The sequence below is a fragment of the Hemiscyllium ocellatum genome, chromosome 20, assembly GCF_020745735.1.
Source record: "Hemiscyllium ocellatum isolate sHemOce1 chromosome 20, sHemOce1.pat.X.cur, whole genome shotgun sequence".
Lineage (NCBI taxonomy): Eukaryota > Metazoa > Chordata > Chondrichthyes > Orectolobiformes > Hemiscylliidae > Hemiscyllium > Hemiscyllium ocellatum.
The window spans coordinates 25242398-25261870 of NC_083420.1; the positions used below are offsets into that span (position 1 = coordinate 25242398).

A 19473-nucleotide genomic window follows, 5' to 3' on the forward strand; every position below is an offset into this window, starting at 1 on the left:
CTTTGCTTTTATACAGTTGTGTGGGGTACACAACTGGAATATTATGTGTAGTTTTGGTCTCTATTTTTGAGGGAGGTCATACAGCGAAGATTGACTAGATTGGTTCCTGGGATGAGAAGGTTGTGCTGTGATGAGAGGCTGAACAAATTAGAACTGTACTGTCTGGGGTTTAGAAGAATGAGAAGTGATGTTATTGTAACGTACAGGATTCTGAAGGAGCTTAACAGGGCAAATACTTGAGGGTTGTTTCCCCTGCCTGAGAAAATTGGCGCAACATGGCTGCCTCAGGGTGAGGCATATCATTCAGAGCTGCACTGCGATGTAATTTCTTCACTCAGCATTGAGAATCTTTAGAATTCTTTACCTTGGAGAGCTGTAAGTACCCCGTCGTTGAATATGTTCAGGTCTGAGGGTGACAGATTTTGATCTGAGGGAATCAAGGCATATAAGGAATGGACAGGAAAATGGAATTGAGATAGATTAACTATAACTTGATAAGGCATATGGACTACCTCTGTAATTCTTCTGCTTTTAAATCCATATGCTGTGATCGAAGAGTCTGCAGTGAAGTAGGCTCCAAGCACAAAATCTTAGCATGTATATGAAAATGAAGATGTCAAGAAGATTTTTTTAGTTGCATTCTATATTTAAAATATCCTTTAGAAGAACAGTCATGGTGGATTGCTGTTCTGTGTTAGGCATCTAAGATTGTTAATTATCCTTTTTATACCCATTTCCAGGGAAAGAAAGGAGACAGCAAAAATGCAAAGAAAAAGAACAACAAAAAAACAAATAAGAATAAAAGCAGCATTAGCCGGGCCAACAAGAAAAAGCCTGGAATGCCAAATGTAGCTAACGACTTGTCACAGAAGTTGTATGCAACCATGGAAAAGCATAAAGAGGTACTGGAAATAATTCTTAAATTCTGCCTAATTAAATATGTTTCCTTTTCCTCCTGTACACTTGACTTTTTTGAAAGATATGGGGTTCATATGTCTTTAATATGATTTTTCTTTTAAAATTAGCATCCCCTATGAGGAGAAAGGTCACTGACTTGCTTATTACACAGCAGTTTGTATTTAGATGTCCATTTATAAACAACGATTAAGTTCAACTAAACTTCAGGGGAAAACCATCAACTAGGACCAAACAACTCATTCATCATCATGATCAATGCACAACTATGAATAATGCCTCAATAAATATACAGAACATAGCCTGCATGCTGGGAAGGCATCAGCATTCACTTGAGAGGCTAGGAAAAAATTAATAAGGTGGAAGTTAAAGAATGAACGCTAACATTTCAGATTTCAGAATAATTCAATTCAATCATATTATACCTTGAGATATCAGTTAAACTTTTATACATGTTATATTGATTCTGTTGTGCTGTCTCCTGAACTTAACCAGCAACATTGCTGGGTACTAAAGTTTTGGAACATTGGGAGTTTGGATTTTTAATGATATGTGAATTTCTGTGTGTCTGTGTGAGGATGATTTAATATTTGACCTGGAGGTCAGCCACTATCCGACAAGCAGGAGAATGGACATTTTCGGGCTTATGCTCAAAATGTCGGTTCTCCTGCTCTGCCTGACCTGCTGTGCTTTTCCACCACTACACACTCGACTCTGATCTCCAACATCTGCAGTCCTCACTTTCTATTAATATTTGACCTGTCAGTATTTCTAGAGCCATGATTCTTTTTAAAACAACATGAGAAAGAGAGTTCATGGAGTGATATTGGGAATTGAGAGTGTTTTATGGTTGGACAAAGCAAACATTGCATGCATTTGCTTGCTTTCAGGTTAGAAGAATCAGGAATTGATTTTTATTTGCTTCAAGGCTGGAAAATATCATAACTTGCAAAGTTATTTGCAGAAGTTCTGGTTGAAGTTAAATGTATGAGCCATTGACTCCTGGAGAAAATAATTCACTTATGACATTGGTTGTAAATAGGTTATCTTAATGTAAGTTGAAAGCTCCAGACCAGAAGTGTTCGGTTAGAACCCTGAAGGAGTTATTCAGAGTTTAGAAAGTCTAACCTCAATTATGTAACTAATCAAGAAAAAGGTTGTTCCACTTTCAAAACCAGGAATTGAAAGAAATGTAAGTCAAACTTATGGATATGATAGAGAAAGGAATGATCTCATGTTTGTGCACTGTTGGGGCAGCACAGTGGCTCCATGGTTCACACTGCTACCTCACAGCGCCAGGGGCCCAGATTCAATTCCCACCTCAAGCCACTGTCTGTGTGGAGTTTGCACGTATCTCTGTATCTGCATGGGTTTCCTCCCACAATCAAAAAGATGTGCAGGTCAGGTGAATTGGCCATAATAAATTGCCCATAGTGTTAGGTTCATTAACCAGGGATAAATGTAGGGGAATGGATCTGGATGGGATACTCTTCGGAAGTTCAGTGTGGACTAGTTGGGCCAAATGGCCTGTTTCCACGCTGTAGGGAATCTAAATTAAAAAAAAATAAAAATAAAGTGGTGATATTTGGACAAATGGGACTGTATTTTAAAATCTTACAAATTATTGTATATAAAAAGCTTGGTTTATTCTATTCTACATTTTTTAGCATAATAGATTTTTGTTTTATTGTTAAAACCTACTCTACAGCATTGAGTGTTTTTAATATGATAGACTAAAATCTAATTGACACACTGAGTCCTAGCTTGTCCAATAATAATATCATAAGTGGGGCTCTTGCAGAATTTGGGTTCACAGGATTTGAGTGATTTCTGTTCCTTTGTTAAAATAAGTAATATGTGGTGGTTCTAGACACAAAATAGCTGCATTGAAGTGAAGTTTACTGCACAAATTTTGAAGATGGCTTTGAATATTACAAAGCGCTTTCTGGAAATGGAAAATCTAATAGTGGGTTATCTGAAATAGTGGTGCTGGAAGAGCACAGCAGTTCAGGCAGCATCCAAAGTGCAGCGAAATCAACGTTTCGGGCAAAAGCCCTTCAGAAACAAAGGCAGTGAGTCTGAAGCAGTGAGGAAACTGTTTTCCTCATTTCCCCGTTCCCCCATCTCACCCTAGTTCCAAACTTCCAGCTCAGCACTGTCCCCATGACTTGTCCTACCTGCCTATCTTTTTTTCCACCTATCCACTCCACCCTCTCCTCCTTGACCTATCACCTTCATCCCCTCCCCCACTCACCCATTGTACTCTATGCTACTTTCTCCCCACCCCCACCCTCCTCTAGCTTATCTCTCCACGCTTCAGGCTCACTGCCTTTATTCCTGATGAAGGGCTTTTGCCCGAAACGTCCATTTCGCAGCACTTTGGATGCTGCCTGAACTGTGCTGTTCCACCACCACTAATCCAGAATCTGGTTTCCAGCATCTGCAGTCATTGTTTTTACCTCGGTTATCTGAAATAGTTGATTAAAGCTAAACTGAGACAGTTAGTAGAAAACTTAGAAGTAAAAGAGTCATTTTCCCCACGTAGAAATTTCAGTTACCAGGGGATGTACGTTTACAGTTAAAGGGGGTGGGTTTCTAAAGGAGATGTGAAAGGCAGGTTTTTTTTAACCCAGAATGTCCTGCCAGGGAAAGTGGTAGAGGTGGATACAATTGCAATGTTTAAGAGGCATCTTTGATAGATAAAATGAATAGGAGGTAAAGGGATACAGACAGCATAGGCACAAAAGGTTTTTAGTTTAGAAAAACGTTATGTATCAGTGCAGTCTTAATGAGCCAAAGGCCCTGTTTCTGTGCTGTGCTGTGCTGTTCTTTGTTCTCTGTTTAAAAGCAGGATGAGTTGCTTTGTACGATTATACGACATTTAAAATTGGAAGAAGGTAAACCTGAAATTGAGGCATCACATCTGGAATTAGCTTAGATACAGTTAAAAATTAAAAGACTTTAGTTAGAGGACAAAGAAAATCAGAGGATAATGGAAATGGGCAATAGAATTAAGAAAACTTAAAATGGAAGGGAGGAGGAGAAAGAAAAGCAGAGAGAGGTAGATTAAGAAAATTTGAACTTCAGTGAGGTAGGGAACATAGGGAATATGAGTTTGCCAAAGGAAAGCTTCGAGTAAAGGAAGGAGGAGGCAGCAGTAAGTCTGAGGATAATTCTGATTCCGAGCAGGAATTTGATTTCACTAAGAATCTGCACTAAATGCCTAAGTTTTCTGTGGACGGAGTCAAAAGAAGGCAACTAAACAGATCGAATGGCAAAAAGATATTTGGTCCTTAATGATAGTGTTTTGACAGATACAGCAATGACTGTGAAAACCATTTTGTCAGAAATGCCATCTGCAGAGTATGAAACTGTCAAAAAGGCAATATTCGATGCTTACGAACATTTCCCCGTAACAGTAACTTATCAGTTGAAGCTACAAGAAAGAAACCTAATTGGATCTTTTGCAGAACTGGCAAACAAAAAAATGTCTGGGATCAATGTTTAAGATCACTAAAGCTGGAGAAAAAAAAATTGAGAATGTAAGGAGAATTGTGATTATGAAAGAATTCAGAATTAGCATTCCTGTAAACTTAAAACTTATTTAGATGTGCATCAAATATTAAAGACCAAGAATCAGCAGTTCTGGCAGATACCCATGATATCTCTCTCAGATATATAATAGGAGGAAAGATGGTTATATTAAAATCCACAGTGAAATTTGGAGGTTTAAAAAATCTAGGAATGAAAGAGAGTGTTTTAAAGAACAGACAGAAAGATACCACAAAGTAATAAAGGACAAAGGTTAAAACCAAAAAAAGTGATCTCAAGATATTAACTTACTTCACTTGTAATGTGAATGGACATCCCAAAGCCAATTCCAAGGCATTAAAATGGGAGACCAGTTGCAGTAGTACAAATATCTAAGGAATCTCCAAAAAAGAGGGCATCAGGAAAAGAGGTTGAAATTAAAACTCTAGCAGTGGTACAAAGAGAACACGTTTCTTTGGAATGTACTGAGAAGAGAGTGATGGCTCAGGACAGTCATGACAATTCTCATTTAAAAATTGAGAAGAAGAAACAGACCGTTTGTGTTTCTGAGTATTGTATCAAAAGAAGTGCATCTTCCTATGCTTCAAATTAGGAAAGTAAAACAATATGACTTTATAACTGGAGAATTTGTAGTGGGAATGGTGCGATTAATTCCTGTAGAAGGAATTTGTTTTTACTTCGGGAAATTATTGGGCAAATTTAAGGATATTGGCCTTACTAATGATGGTAAGACAATCACTGAAGGTAAAAGAAGCTGAAATATTTCAGGAAGAACACCTTGGGTTGTTACCTGACTGTATTGTGACTGGATTTCAGGCCAGAATTAGACCAGAAAGAAATGAACCTATGAAACAGGGTGATTTGGTGATTCAGTATTTGCATACATTTTTGAAAATATAATTAAAAAGGATGCAAATAAGAGGATAAGGTGGATATGTTTATCCCATCTTTAATATGAATTGAAAGAATGTTAGTAAGAACCAACTCGCAACAATGCTTGAGTATTACTATTTGAAAAGCAAGGTAATAATGAGAAAATTTGAAGCCATCTCAAATACAAACTGATAAGGAATGGTCAATGATCTATCAGGTGATAGCTCTATTTGGTTACCATGAAATCTTCAAGTAGCTGTCAAGATTCCAATGGTTGGTCATTTTTATATTTGGAAAACGTAAGTTAAAATGGTAAAATGTTTTTATTGTCTAGGATTACATAAAGATGTGGTCCAACTTTGCTGGATATACCATATGTGGGAAACCCTAACCCTTAATTAAACCTGTGCCTTTAAGTCCAGTACTAGCTTTTGAAAATTAGTTTAGTTAGGTCTTAATAGACTGTGTTGGACCCCTACCTTAAGATAGGAATGGTAGTATCTACACAATTTACAGAAACAGTGCCTTTAGGAAAAATTACTACAAAAAAAGGTAGCTGAAAAGTTCAATTATTTACAAGATGTGAATTACCCAAAGAAATGCAATTAGATCAAGTTCAAATTTTATGCTGCAAATATTCAAAGAAATGCTGAATAAATAGTTTGGGAATAAAACAATTTACGTCTTTCTATCTCTCTCAGTTTCAAGGTCCATTGGAAGTATGGCATCAGATTTTGAAGACCATGCTCAGAGTTTATTGCCAATGATGTCCTAATGATGAGGACAAGGGCTTTCCTTTGTCATTGTTTCCCATTAAGGGCATTCCAAATGAGTTCACAGGGTTTAGTTCTTTTTTGAACTAATATATAGACATAAGATGAGAGGACCACTTAAACTGGTTAAAGAAAATTTGATAAGCTATAGCTCAGATTAAACTTGCAGTCTGTGCTTCAAGTTTTCAAGTTCAAAATGTTATTGCTCGAAATGAAGTTAGTGTTATTATCCATCTCTGAGGAACCACTCAATGCAAGGTTCATTTGACTGTATCAACAAATCTAAGTTGTGTGTTTGTATACATGCCCACTGCAAGGTTCAGTGCAGAGCAATAGGCAACAGCATGCTGTTCAGCATTGACTTTGGTTCTGAAAGCTGCTGCTGCTCCATGTGGATCTCAGATAAACAGGAATGCTGCGTGTTGAATCAAAAAGCAACTCTTACGATATGAATTATGTAGTAAATCCTCCAGACAAGAAAAAAATCAGTAGTCATATGTTAACATATTAGATATCATGATTGTTGACGGTAGTTAAAGGAATGATGAAAGTACAAGAAAGTGAAATAGAAACATCAGGCTAATTGGATAGTGAATCTGAAATTAATCGGATTGGATAATAGAGGTGCTTAAAAGGTTAGATGGCACTGTGTTTTATCTACCAGGAACCTATTGTAATGACTTAAGAAGGAAAATAATAAATCCACTTGTATGAATAATTCAGGAGAAACAGTTTTGGCTGTTCATATTGTTAATGATTGGGGGTGGGGTGTCTGTATATAACAACATTCTGACAGACTCAATCCAGATAGGTTAGGTCATTAGGGAAGAGATTCAGTTTATGATGGGCAATGGCATAATTGAATAATGTCATGGGTAAAACTTGCAATCACGATGGTGTCAAAACTAGATTGATCACAAAAACTCTATATAGTTTAATCTAGTGTCATTGTGATAATAAAAGTGGACTCCAACCCTATTCCAAGATTGGAAAGCTGATTTGAACGAATTGGACAAGCACAATAAAAGTATTTTGGCAAGTTTCATTGGCTGGTAGAGTGAAAAAGTATGGGCTTTTGTAACTTTGAATGAATCTTTTCGATGTAAAGTCATGCTGTTGAATGTAAAATAGACAAGTAACCTTTGAACATGTCTGGTACTAGGGGGTGTGCATTTAAGGTGAAGGGGGAATGTTCAAGGGAGATGCGGGGGGCAAGTTTTTTACACACTTAGTAGGAGTTTGGAGCATGTTGTGGAGGTATATATGATAGGGGCATTTAAAGGACTTTTGGATAAGCACATGAATATGCAAGGAATGGAGGGATATGGACCAAGGGCAGGCAGAAGGGATTAGTTTAATTTGGTGTCATGTTCCATGCTGTACTATTCAGTGTTATAAGTAACCGATAAAATTATTTGAAGGGCTATGTTATTGTATGGATTGCAGCAACAATTTAGTTGTATTTAACCAAATCTGGGAACAGCATTCACACCACTTGACAGAACTGCTTGACTGTTTACAAAAAGCCAATCTGATTATAAATCTGGCTAAAAGTGAATTTGCCAAAGTAAAAGTGACTTATCAAGGCCACATGTAGGAAAAGGCAAGTAGCTGTAAGAGAACTGAGTGTAAAGGATATTTGGGATTTTCCCATACCTTGGACAAAATGTGAAATTCAGCATTGTGTTGGCATGAGTGTATTTTTTAGCACTCAAATCTGCAGCATTGTGTTTCAGTGATGGACTTCCCCTTTAAATTAAGAACAAAACAAAATACAGTCTGTTGAGCCACATTTCACCTTGGAATCTCACTTGTCCCTGTATCAGTAGTCTGAAGAACTTTGAAAGTTGCAGCATTTCCACTCCCTGATTTGAAATCGGGAGAAAAAAAGGGGACATAATCAAAAAGAAGTGTTACTTTTCAGTTATTCTTTCAAGGCTGAGTTTAAAACCTAACTTAGGAGTTAGATAGTGGATCACTTGTTATTCAGACTGTTTTGGCTAACCTGGTAATGCTAAGGTCAACTAGAGCAGGGAACTGTTTGTGCCTACCTTTGACCATTTCAGTTATGTTATCCCCCTTTTGACTGGTTTAGTTGGTGTTTTGCTGTGAGGATTTCAGTGGTGCCTCTTTCTCTGTTATTTAGGATGAAGTATACTGTATGAACTCATCATCCCTGCCAGCTCCAGACAGATACCCATAATAAGACAACCATCTAAAACCCACGACCCCACTTAGTCCCTGTGAATCAAGACCTGTAGTAATCATCAAGGTATAAGATGTTTTGTCTGTAGAAGTTTGTGATCAGATCCAAGAAGACAGTTACAGAAATTCCCTTTATCCTCATATTATAATTGTAAATGGAATGTGATTATATATTGGAGTGTCTGAGGTGGGATATTAGGGTGTGGCATGGGTCCATTTCTGTGAAATAGTTGTGAACAAACTTAGCTATTTTTGGTTTAGCTAAATTTATTCTTAAGATTAACGCTACTGAGCAAGAAATGCATCATTTCTCCCAGTCTTCCTTGTTCCATTCTAATAGCACTATTTGTTACAGGTATTTTTTGTGATCCACTTCCATGCTGGACCAGTGGTGAACACATTGCCTTCCGTTGTGGATCCTGACGCCTTGCTGAGCTGTGATTTGATGGATGGCCGTGACGCATTCCTGACACTGGCCAGGGACAAGCATTTGGAGTTTTCATCATTGCGCCGTGCGAAGTGGTCCACCATGTGTATGCTGGTGGAGTTGCACAATCAAGGCCAGGACCGATTTGTCTACACGTGCAACGAATGCAAGCATCACGTAGAAACACGATGGCACTGTACAGTCTGTGAGGTGAGATTTGCTAACTCCTGCCATTCCTCTGTTGTTAAAGTATTTTAAATTAAGTGATCCTTGTATATGTTTAATTTGTTGTTCGAGAGTCTTTTTTAAAGGGATAATAATTTGAAGTATGTGTTAGCCAGCTTTGTTTGGTGAAGTACAGCTGCAACGTTCAGGTCACAAGTCACTGGGTTGATTTAGTTAACCGAGCAAGAATCGCTGCCTGTTGCCTGCAGAATCACTGAGAAATGAGGGTGCAAAATCATCATCTCATGTAAACTTGTATCAGTAAATGGGTAGCGATGAGAGGGAGCTTACCAGTAATGCCCAATAAGTTCATTTAGCCTACCGATGCTTACAGCCACGAGCACAGATGTGGAGAATACCTATTGGATAAAGGCACTAAAAGGTGTCTTGACCTTATAGTCCAGTAATACTAGGCACCTTTTGGTAAGAAAGGTATGACAAGTGCCAGAAATGTTCTCCCTACTGCAGCTTTAAAGAGCACAGATCTTTCATTCAGTTCCTTTCTAATGTATGTTAGTAATTGTTTTCAATATTTATATTCTAAACATCAAAAGGATAAATGTGTTGAAATATGAGGATAATGGATATATTTACATTATGTACAAAAAATAAAGTCTCGATATGCATTATTTGTCAGCTACTGATAAATTTTCAGATGTTTGTCAAAATGTAGTAGTTCTCACTTTTCATTATTCTCCTCTTCTCCAGGACTATGATCTATGTGTCAACTGCCACAACATTAAAGGCCATGAGCACAAAATGGTTAAATGGGGCTTAGGACTAGATGATGAGAGCAGTAACCAACCAGATCCACTTTCCAAGAGTCCACAAGAATCTCGCCGCCTCAGCATCCAGCGTTGCATCCAGTCTTTGGTTCATGCTTGCCAGTGCCGCAATGCCAATTGCTCATTACCATCCTGCCAGAAAATGAAACGAGTTGTCCAGCATACCAAGGGCTGCAAACGCAAGACTAATGGAGGCTGCCCTGTCTGTAAGCAGTTAATTGCCCTCTGCTGTTATCATGCAAAACACTGCCAAGAGAACAAATGTCCTGTGCCATTCTGTCTCAACATCAAACACAAGCTGCGTCAGCAGCAGCTGCAACACCGACTGCAGCAAGCGCAGATGCTCCGAAGAAGGATGGCCACCATGCAGCGCGGAAATGTGCCTCAGCAAAGTTTGCCTTCTCCTACCTCAACCGCGCCTGTAACACCCACTGGACAACAGCAACCCGGCACCCCTCAGACACCACAGCCTCAACCTCCACCTCTGACCCCACCATCCAACACCTTGCCAAGTGGCTTCCCCAATCCACCAAGGACGCAAACCCCAACCACTGTTTCACAAGGAAAGCCCACAAGCCAGGTATCACCACTTCCCCAAGCCCTTCCTGCTCAACCTCCACCAGCTGCAGCATTGGAAGTGGCTAGGCAGATTGAGTTGGAGGCCCAACAGCAGCAGCAGCTTTACCAAATGGCAAACATGAACAATGGTTTAGGAATAGCACGGCAAAACATGATTGGGCAACAGATTGGGCCTGTCAATCAGATGCCAGCTGTTGGTATGAAAGTCACTCGGCCTCCAATGGGTCAGGTAATTCCTGGCATGCAACCTGGACAGTGGCCACAAGGAACGACGCTATCGCAGTCACAGCCTGTGCAGACTGGCGTGCCCAGAAGTGGCATGCAAATGACTTCAGCACAGGCATCAGGGCAGAGAATGCCAGGAGCCCAGCAATCTCCACGTAGCAGCATCTCCCCAAATGCTCTCCAGGACCTCTTACGAACATTGAAATCACCTAGTTCTCCACAGCAACAACAACAGGTGCTTAATATTTTGAAATCCAACCCACAACTTATGGCAGCATTCATAAAGCAACGAACAGCTAAGTACCAGGCTAACCAACCTGGCATGCAGTCACAACCTGGAATGCAACCTCAACCTCAGCCCAGAATGCAACAAGCAGGCATGCATACTCAAGCAGGTATGCAGAATCAACTGCAGAATCTGAATCCTTTGCAGGCAGCTGCTCAGCGGTCTACTTTATCCCCGCAGCAGCAAAACTTGGGCAACATGAATACCCAGAGTCAAACAATGAACATGATGAACCCTGGACACAACCCTAACTTGGCAACTATTAGCCCACAGTACAGGGAGCTGTTCATCAGGTGCCAGCTCATACAGCAGCAGCAGCAGCAGGGAACTGGCATGGCTGGAGGAATAGCGGGTCACACACAGTTCCAGCAACCACAAGGACCAGCTTACCCACAAACGATGCCACAGCAGCGAATGCAGCAACACATGCCCATGCAAGGTGGGCCTCTGGGACAAATCACCCAAATGGGACAGCTAAACCAGCTGAATCAACCAGGGATGGGAGCCGATGGGACTCCCACTATCCAACAGACGCTACAGCAGCGGATTCTGCAACAGCAACAGATGAAGCAGCAAATGGGCTCGCCGGGCCAGCCCAACTCCATGAGCCCCCAACAACACATGCTCTCAGGACAACCGCAGTCATCTCATCTTCAGAGCCAACAGATTGCTACTTCCCTCAGCAACCAAGTGCGGTCTCCACAGCCGGTACCCTCACCACGGCCTCAGTCCCAGCCTCCACATTCCAGCCCATCACCAAGGATACAGCCACAACCTTCTCCCCACCATGTCTCTCCACAGACTGGCTCCCCACACCCAGGACTAGCTGCGCCCCAGGCTAACCCCATGGATCAGGGACACTTTAGCACCCCAGAACAGAATGCAATGCTTCCACAACTGACTAATCCTGGTATTAGTGCTATTCATAGCGCCACTGGTGACTTAGGACTGGGTACTGATAGCTCCAGCCTATCGAGCTCCACTATTACATGTGACACACTAGAAAAGTTTGTGGAAGAAAACTTGTAGCATTTGGGAGCAATTTTTCCTGAGACTTTTTGTACTGAAAATTTCAGCTGTCTGGGGACGATCAATCCCTAGAAGGAACTGCAACTTCCTCAGTCATTGAGGGATGAATTGCTGTTAAAACACAAAGAATATATTTTTTGTTCAGACTGGTTGCACATTCTGGTCGTGTTTTTTTTTCCCTTTTTTTGTTTCCTGTTTGCTTTTGTTGCTGATGACTCATTGCCTAATTTTTTTAAATGGAGAAAAAGCAAGTTCGTTATATTATTCATATTTTTATTTTGTATTTTTCAGACTTTCAGCATTTTTGTGTTTAAAACCAGGAAAGAAAATTTCCTGAAAAATGCAACATATAATGTATACCAATAATTTTCTGACGTGTTCTGGGAAGGTTTTTCTATAGTGAAGTCTGTGCGGACGTTTCAAGTATTAAATTTGTATAGATAGGAATAGACCATTGCACACGTACTGGCAAAAGCCAAACTTTGTCTTGCAGATGTAGAAATTGTTGCTTTGTTTCATGATAAACTGGTTTTAGTGAAACTAGGATGATCACTGATAGATTGTGCTGATTTTAATAGAAGACATATCCTTTCCTTTCCTCCTTTATTCTCTGTGAAACTTGAAATGAGAAGAAAGCAATTATAGTGTAAATCATGCAAGTTATATAATTACTATAAATAAGGAAACAAAACTCTCAATCACTGTATAAACTGGTTAAAACTCATTTCTTACTTATATACCATATTGTTAAATAAACTGTGTGCAACAGAAAACAGGTTTGTACTTCTTCAGTATTTAAAGAGGTGTGTTGAAAAGTAAAAGGGAATATGTGTTTAAATTCTCCCCCACTGCCTCCTGACCACCATCAAACATCCCCATGTTAAAGGTCTTAGTGAGTCCTGTTAAGCTTCAATTCAGTTTTCCAAAGCTAAAAAGCTTATTCCTTAAAAAGGTTTTTGAGAATAGAAACTACTGAAAACTGGACTTTGAGACTTGCTTTAAACCATTGACCTCTGCTGATTATCCATTCACTAATCCTTTTCCTTTACTCTTCCCCAATACACAAATGCCTCCCTCCCTGTTGTCAGTCAGAATCCCCAGGAGAAAGGGGGGGATTGATGACCAGAGTCATAAACGGTGATTTGGAAGAGATGGTCCCTGCTGCTGTGCTCTCCCTTTGTGCAGTTTTCAGTAAGTCGTCGTGTTTTTATTTTTAAAACTATTATCTTTTTTAAGAAAACAAGAAATTAAATTGTGTTGCTGCAGTTTTTAATTGGTGTAAAGTTTCAGAAACTTAATTCCTATGCGTCCTCAATCTACTCTCACCAATGGTGTTACTTCAGCTGAGGATATAGAAGGATGGTTACTGCTAATCATTTGCTGCCATTGATGGATTTGTTGAAATTTTCATGGACTCTCTGAAAGTTAATCTGAGCTGCCTGCATGCAGGCATTGCTGTATATGTTTGTGAACTATACAAAATCGATGAGATACTCAACTGTGAAAAGTTTAAACTTCATGCCCTATCACTGGGTATATCAAATAGCAGATGGTCGGAGTGTTTGGGGCTTTCTTTTGTTATTTTTGCTTTATGTATTCCTCTTTGTGTTTCATTTTATGTATCAATATTACTGTGTACGCATAGGAAGGTAGACAGTTTTTATTTGCCTTCTGTGGGATCCTTGCACGTTTTTTCTTTACAAAAGTTGGATGATCCATTCATCTGATCTACTTAAACTACAGTTAAGATCTATCAAAATAAAAGCTGCATTATTGTAACATGTATAAAATGCTACAGCAATCGTGTATTTGTTTATTCCTCTTCTTTCTGTTGACCCACTCAACTTCTGTATCAGATTTGGTTTTTGAAAAGTGGTTTGCAACTATTGGAGTCTGTTTAATGTGCGTTATTCTTCATTCCCCAGTGAAACAAGTTGCCAGTATTTAACTTTGCTTTTAATTTATTTTATTTGTTTATCTGTTTGCTGCAAATATTTATTTTAAAATTGACATGAAAGGAGTGCACATGTCTGTTTAATTTGGAGCTGTACAGGAAATATATTTAAAATCAAGACTCCGGGAATCCCCAGGAACTGACCTGGTGTTCTGTTTCATCCAAAGCATATGCCGATGCTGTAGACATAGTGATTTTCAAGCATTTCATAGATAATGTGTTGAATCTGAATTTACGTGAATGTGAGGAGACCGATGAGAAAGGTTCCAGACTTGACAACCAAAGGTAGCAGCTTTTGTCTTCCGTTGAGCCAACAATGAAGAGGGGCTGTTGAGCTTAAGGAATATGTACCTTATACTGGTTTCAAAGGATATCTGTGACTTCTAAAGCAAGTAGTTTTTCCTTGTGTAATAGCCTTCCATTTGTCACCCTGGGACCTGGAACAAGTCCAGAATGATTGGATAACCACTTGTCACAGCAGAATCTCAAATAAAATGACCTCCTGATTAGTCCCTTTAGATAGCATCTTTGCTGACCTTCACAAACAGTGGAGTACCCAGTGTAGACATTTGTAGCACAGTAGCAATGCCAAGATATAGAATTCAACATAAAGCATAACTTGGCATTGCTGATGAGAAAGGGAACAAGGAAGCTGATGTGGGACATGGCAGTTAGACAGAACTGCAATGGAAAAAGCCCTGACACTGAAAGTATGTTGTTGAGATATATTTGGAACACATCTATGTCCTTGGAACCAAAGGGACTTCCCACGACTGCTACTCTTCCTGAGGCTACTGTGACAAAGCTAACTGGAAGAGGGAGGGGTTTTGCAACCTTTATTTAACCTAGAGTCAGAGTTAAAGAGCATGGAAGCAGACCATTTGGTTCAACTTGTCCATGCAAACCAAGTTTCCCAAGCTAAACTAGTCCCATTTGCCTGCATTTGGCCCATATCCTGCTAAACCTTTCCTTTCATGTACTTGCCAAATGTCTTTTAAATGTTGTAACTGTACTGTCTACCACTTCTTTTGGTTGTTCATTCTACATACGAGCCACCCTCTGTGGAAAAAGTTGCCCCTCGGGTCCCTTTTAAATCTTTCTCCTCTCATCTTAAAATTATGCCCTCCCGTTTTGAACTCCCCAACCCTAGGGAAAAGACCTTTGCTGTTTGCTGTTCACCTTCTCAATGCCCTTCATGATTTTATAAACTTCTGTAAGGTCACTCCTCGACCTCCTACACTCCAGTGAAACAAGTCCCAACCTATCCAGCCCCTCCTACTACCTGTAAAGCGATGATTTCATGTGTGCTTCCTTCTTCCTGTGCTGTGGTGAAGTGGTAGCCTGTGAAACTTGCCCAAAATCGTCCCTCTCTAATGAGAGAACCACCCAATGGGACTATGGTGACTTTATTCTTTGATCCAGAGCTATAGTTAGTGATGTTAGAGCGACAAATCGGATGGGTTTACGAAAAAAGCTTTAAAAAAGTCATTCACTTATAATGTTTCACTTTCTGCAAGCCAATTGAAGTGACTGGCATGCAGACTCTTAAAGTTTTAATAGCAGAAGCTGCAAGAAATTGAAGTCTTATGTAGATAAATATCAGGTCTAGATAATGATGGTAAAGGCTTCTATGTATTCCTGTCACAGCTAACCAGGATTCTCTCTCTCTCCTTAATGGCTGCCACCAACATGTGTTGATAGCATTTCCTGGTTAGAACTCAGTTTTTTTTGGCCACCTTATCAGCCCATCTTCCATGGTTATCAAATTCTGGAGTGAGACAAGGACTGAGCCACAGGAGGCTGACTACGCATTTGTAGAATGTGTTGTTCAGATAAATGCAGCATTGCACAAAGGGCAATCAGAAGAAAAATGGATGCCAAACCAAAGAAAAGGGATTTTATAAGAGATAGCAAACAACTTTGGGAAAGGACAAGAAAGCTGGGGATTAACTGGGCAGTGAAATGGCTCAATAGGCAGCATTACTGCCCCACAGCACTAGGATCTTGGCTGAACCCCACACTGCCTGCACAGAACCTGCGTGGGCATCCTGCAAGTACCCCAGCACCCCCCCTCCCCAAAACACATACGTGCGCGTGCGCACGCACAGTACAAAGACATGCAGGCCAGGTAGACCAGCCATACCAAATTGCCCCATAGTGTCTGGGGATGTGCAAACTAGGTAGACTAGCCATGATAAATGCAGGGCATGGGGACTGGGTGGTGGAGGAGGGGGGATGGCAGGGAGGTGATTGGAACCGCGCAGGAATCCCCCATAGGGCTGGTGCAGACCCAATGGGCCAAAAGACTCCCATCCACACAGTAGGGATTCTACAATCCACACCTCACTCCACAACCACTAACATGCAACAATAATAGGTATTTAAATGTGGTGTGTTGTGGGTTCTTTGGGACTTAGTACAAGCTCAGGCCTGATTTCTCTCTAACTGTCAAACTATGTTCATCGTTACACTGAACTTGATCGTAAGGCTACAGACCAATATGTTCTGATCTGTACAATGTCCAACTTCTTAATAAAACACAAACACATGACGACTGAAGTTACATCATTAGATGTTTATCTACATATTCCTATAACCCACCTCTGCAATAGGTTAATTAAAATAAAACCTTCTCATCCATTCTGCCTTGCCTTGCACAATTGCAAAGTCTCGTGAATCCTAACGTTGATACTCTCTACCCTTTTCCAAAGCAAAATGATCCCTTTGCACTTGTGTCCTACATGTGGCAATTCAGTGCCACACGCATAGCTGACACCTAATGCCTTCTAATCAAAACAGATGGGAATGAGTTTTATGATGTCACCATTATCAAGGATCAAATATAATCTAGTACGTATGTCACTGAGATACAGAATTCTTAAGATGTCCGTTTAACGATATCTAGGTATAATATCAGAATGATCTAGAATGGTGGAGCAGGCCTCCAGAGCGGACTAGCCTGCTACTGCTTTTATGTTTCCATGTTCTTTCTATGTATAATTCAATGTGTTCTTGTATGTTCAGATATGGATATCTGTGGCCTGGTGGGAGATGTGTGATTATTAACCAGTGTCTCTATTATGTTGTATTTTTAAGCCCTCTATCTTTAAAAATTATCAAATTCTAGTCCCAGCTTCATGGAAGTATGTGAAGACTCATGGATATTTGTGTGCAATCAGGACTTTAAAAATCAATCCAAAATTTCACGCACTTGAGTTGAAGAACATAGTACTGTCTGATCCTTGTGTTAAGGATAGTACATTCTAAGACTATTTATTGGAAAGGAACGTCGAGATTCTACAGTTTATATAGGTGGAGTGTATGGGTCTATCAAGTGGAAACCTCCATGTCATCTTCAAAAAAAAAAGTCCCATTCCTTTAATTTGTTAGAATCTCTTTTAGTCGGAAAGCAACACTACTTCTTGACTGAAAAGATAGATCTGTTAACAATTTGCATACAGAAAGTGTCTGTAATAAAGCATTGCAAAATGTTTCACAGGAAATATTCAAAATTGTGTCCATTTCAGATACGGGCAAGGAGCCTGCTGATTACAAGCTTCTGCCATCTTTCAGTTGATGGAATCAGTACTCCTTTGGAATGATCATGACTTGGGAGAAATGCTGTGTAGCAAGTGGATAAAGACATTCACTGTCCATCGTCAACAATAGTTTTGTAGCATCATTCCTATCCGAATTGACTGAATCCTGAGCCTATAATTAGGTGTTCTCTCAACATAAGAGAGAAATCTTACTTTCATCAACTACTTGGTGCTATTACATTTGTCAATGGTAGTAACTTTGCAGAGACTAAGTCCTGACTTCGGATTGAAATTAGCTTCCATTATGTTGTATCACATTACCACCGTGATACAGGTTCAAAAAATATATGGCAACTCAAATAGGTTTTCCTGACAATTTTCTCTCTTCAACACACCCATGAAGAGATGTATCTCAGAATAAGGTATCAATTATAGACATGCACACTGTTTTTGTCACTTAGTTACAAAATCAAAATAAACAAAGCCAGAGGATCAAACCAAGCTTTGGTGGTCCTGATGTACCCCATTGTGAACCAAGACTGTGATAACATAAGCATCAGAGTTTGAGAATTGTAAATGTGTGCTGAAACCCACTTTGAGAAGGTTTGTGGGTAATTAAGATCAGCTTCACTCTTGCATATTTTCAATTGAAATCTTTGCTTGCTTGAGCCACGTAGATTCTGGTAGTCATTCTTCACCAACAGTTGGTAAAGTTGGCAGGAATCTAAGTTCAGTCACTGGTACCAGTTTGCATACTGATATCAGGTAACGACTTAGTAAGTTCACTACCTAGTGGATAAGAAAGTTGGCATTCAGGACAAGGGAACTGGTAGGTCAAATCAAACATTTGAACCAAAGAGCGAGTCTGCAGGTGAAGTAACTATCGACAGTATGGTGCTTGGGTAAACAAGGAGCAAACCAAGCAGATTACTGAATGACAGTTGGGTTTAAAAAAAAGGGAAGTTAAATTCCAACTGGGAATAAGGATGATCATAAGATAAAATAGGACAAGTGCATTTCCCCCTCAAAAAAGACTGTAACTAATTTGAGATTCCAGTCATGATGCAACAGAATTTCGATAGGCAGTCTTAAGCTGTCACAATTTTATTTGGTAGCTATGATTCTGGGTAAAATAGCTAAGATCCTTCATGGATCCCAGACAGACAAAGAACTGTTCAAAATTCAGAAAAAAGTAAGGGAATAATTATGCCAGTGTTGCCTTTAATTCATACTAATAAATGTATTAAGCACCAAAGCCAAGGGCCCTCACAATGTTCCTTTATCCATCCTTTGCCCAGACCCTCTTATGCCTGGAGGAATGTCCCAAACACCCCAATCTTAACAGCCCTTGACAAAACCTGACTGACCAAAACCATATAGAAGACTTTCACCTTGGTTAAAAAGCATGTGATATGAAAGACCTCAGGCAATCTGTGGCTCAGTTGTGGCAATACTAGGTTTTGGATGCAATCAGAAGAAGGAGATCCATAAAAAATGTGCATGTCATCGTTCAAGTAAAAAGCAGTAATGGATTATATCTGATTAATATCCAAGACAGATCATGGGAAACTGCAGCAAATACTGCTGTCCCAATAAAAATCTGATGGATTTAAGAATACAGTATCAGGTACATTGGATAACAGACAGGGTAATTGGGGAGCAATAATCATCAGGTATCCAAAATCCTGAAGAAATTTCCATTGAATATATCAAAAGAAGAATAGGTACAAAATTAATCCTCCTGAACACACATTCCCCATCTGGAATGATCTGGTAAATCTGAAAATATTAAAAGAGTTCATAACCTGTAAAATAAAATCCATGGGGAGAATCTGAGTTATGATTATGGCATCATCTTACAATGGACAAATGCAAATGACATTTAACAAGCAAATTGTGCCCCACGCACCACCAAAGCAGCAGTGGACATTTCTACAGTATCAAATAAGACCATCATGTCTGGCCAGTATTTAACCCCTAGTAAGACTGAGTATTGTATGAGGGATTGCAAACAGAAGAGACAAGGAGATACTAAGTGCAGGTGTTGGGGGAAGCAGAACCGTAAGTTGAGGGATTCCCGGAATAAGGGTGTAAAAGCAGGTTGTG

General features: G+C 39.7%; 1 protein-coding gene across 6 annotated transcripts in view; it reads left to right on the forward strand.

Moving 5' to 3' along the window:
- The window catches only part of crebbpb (CREB binding protein b), a 212181-nt gene extending 198533 nt beyond the window's left edge, over nt 1-13648 (forward strand). For 5 of the 6 annotated variants that reach the window (XM_060840649.1, XM_060840651.1, XM_060840650.1 and 2 more), the window contains exons 29-31: nt 741-902; nt 8674-8955; nt 9679-13648. In XM_060840649.1, the coding sequence (XP_060696632.1) occupies nt 741-902; nt 8674-8955; nt 9679-11874 (2640 nt within the window). In that variant the 3' untranslated portion in view covers nt 11875-13648. Of the gene's footprint in view, nt 1-740; nt 903-8259; nt 8361-8673; nt 8956-9678 lie in introns of those variants that run through there. The other variant, XM_060840653.1, reaches the window with a different exon arrangement.
- The last annotated feature ends 5825 nt before the right edge of the window (nt 13649-19473 follow it).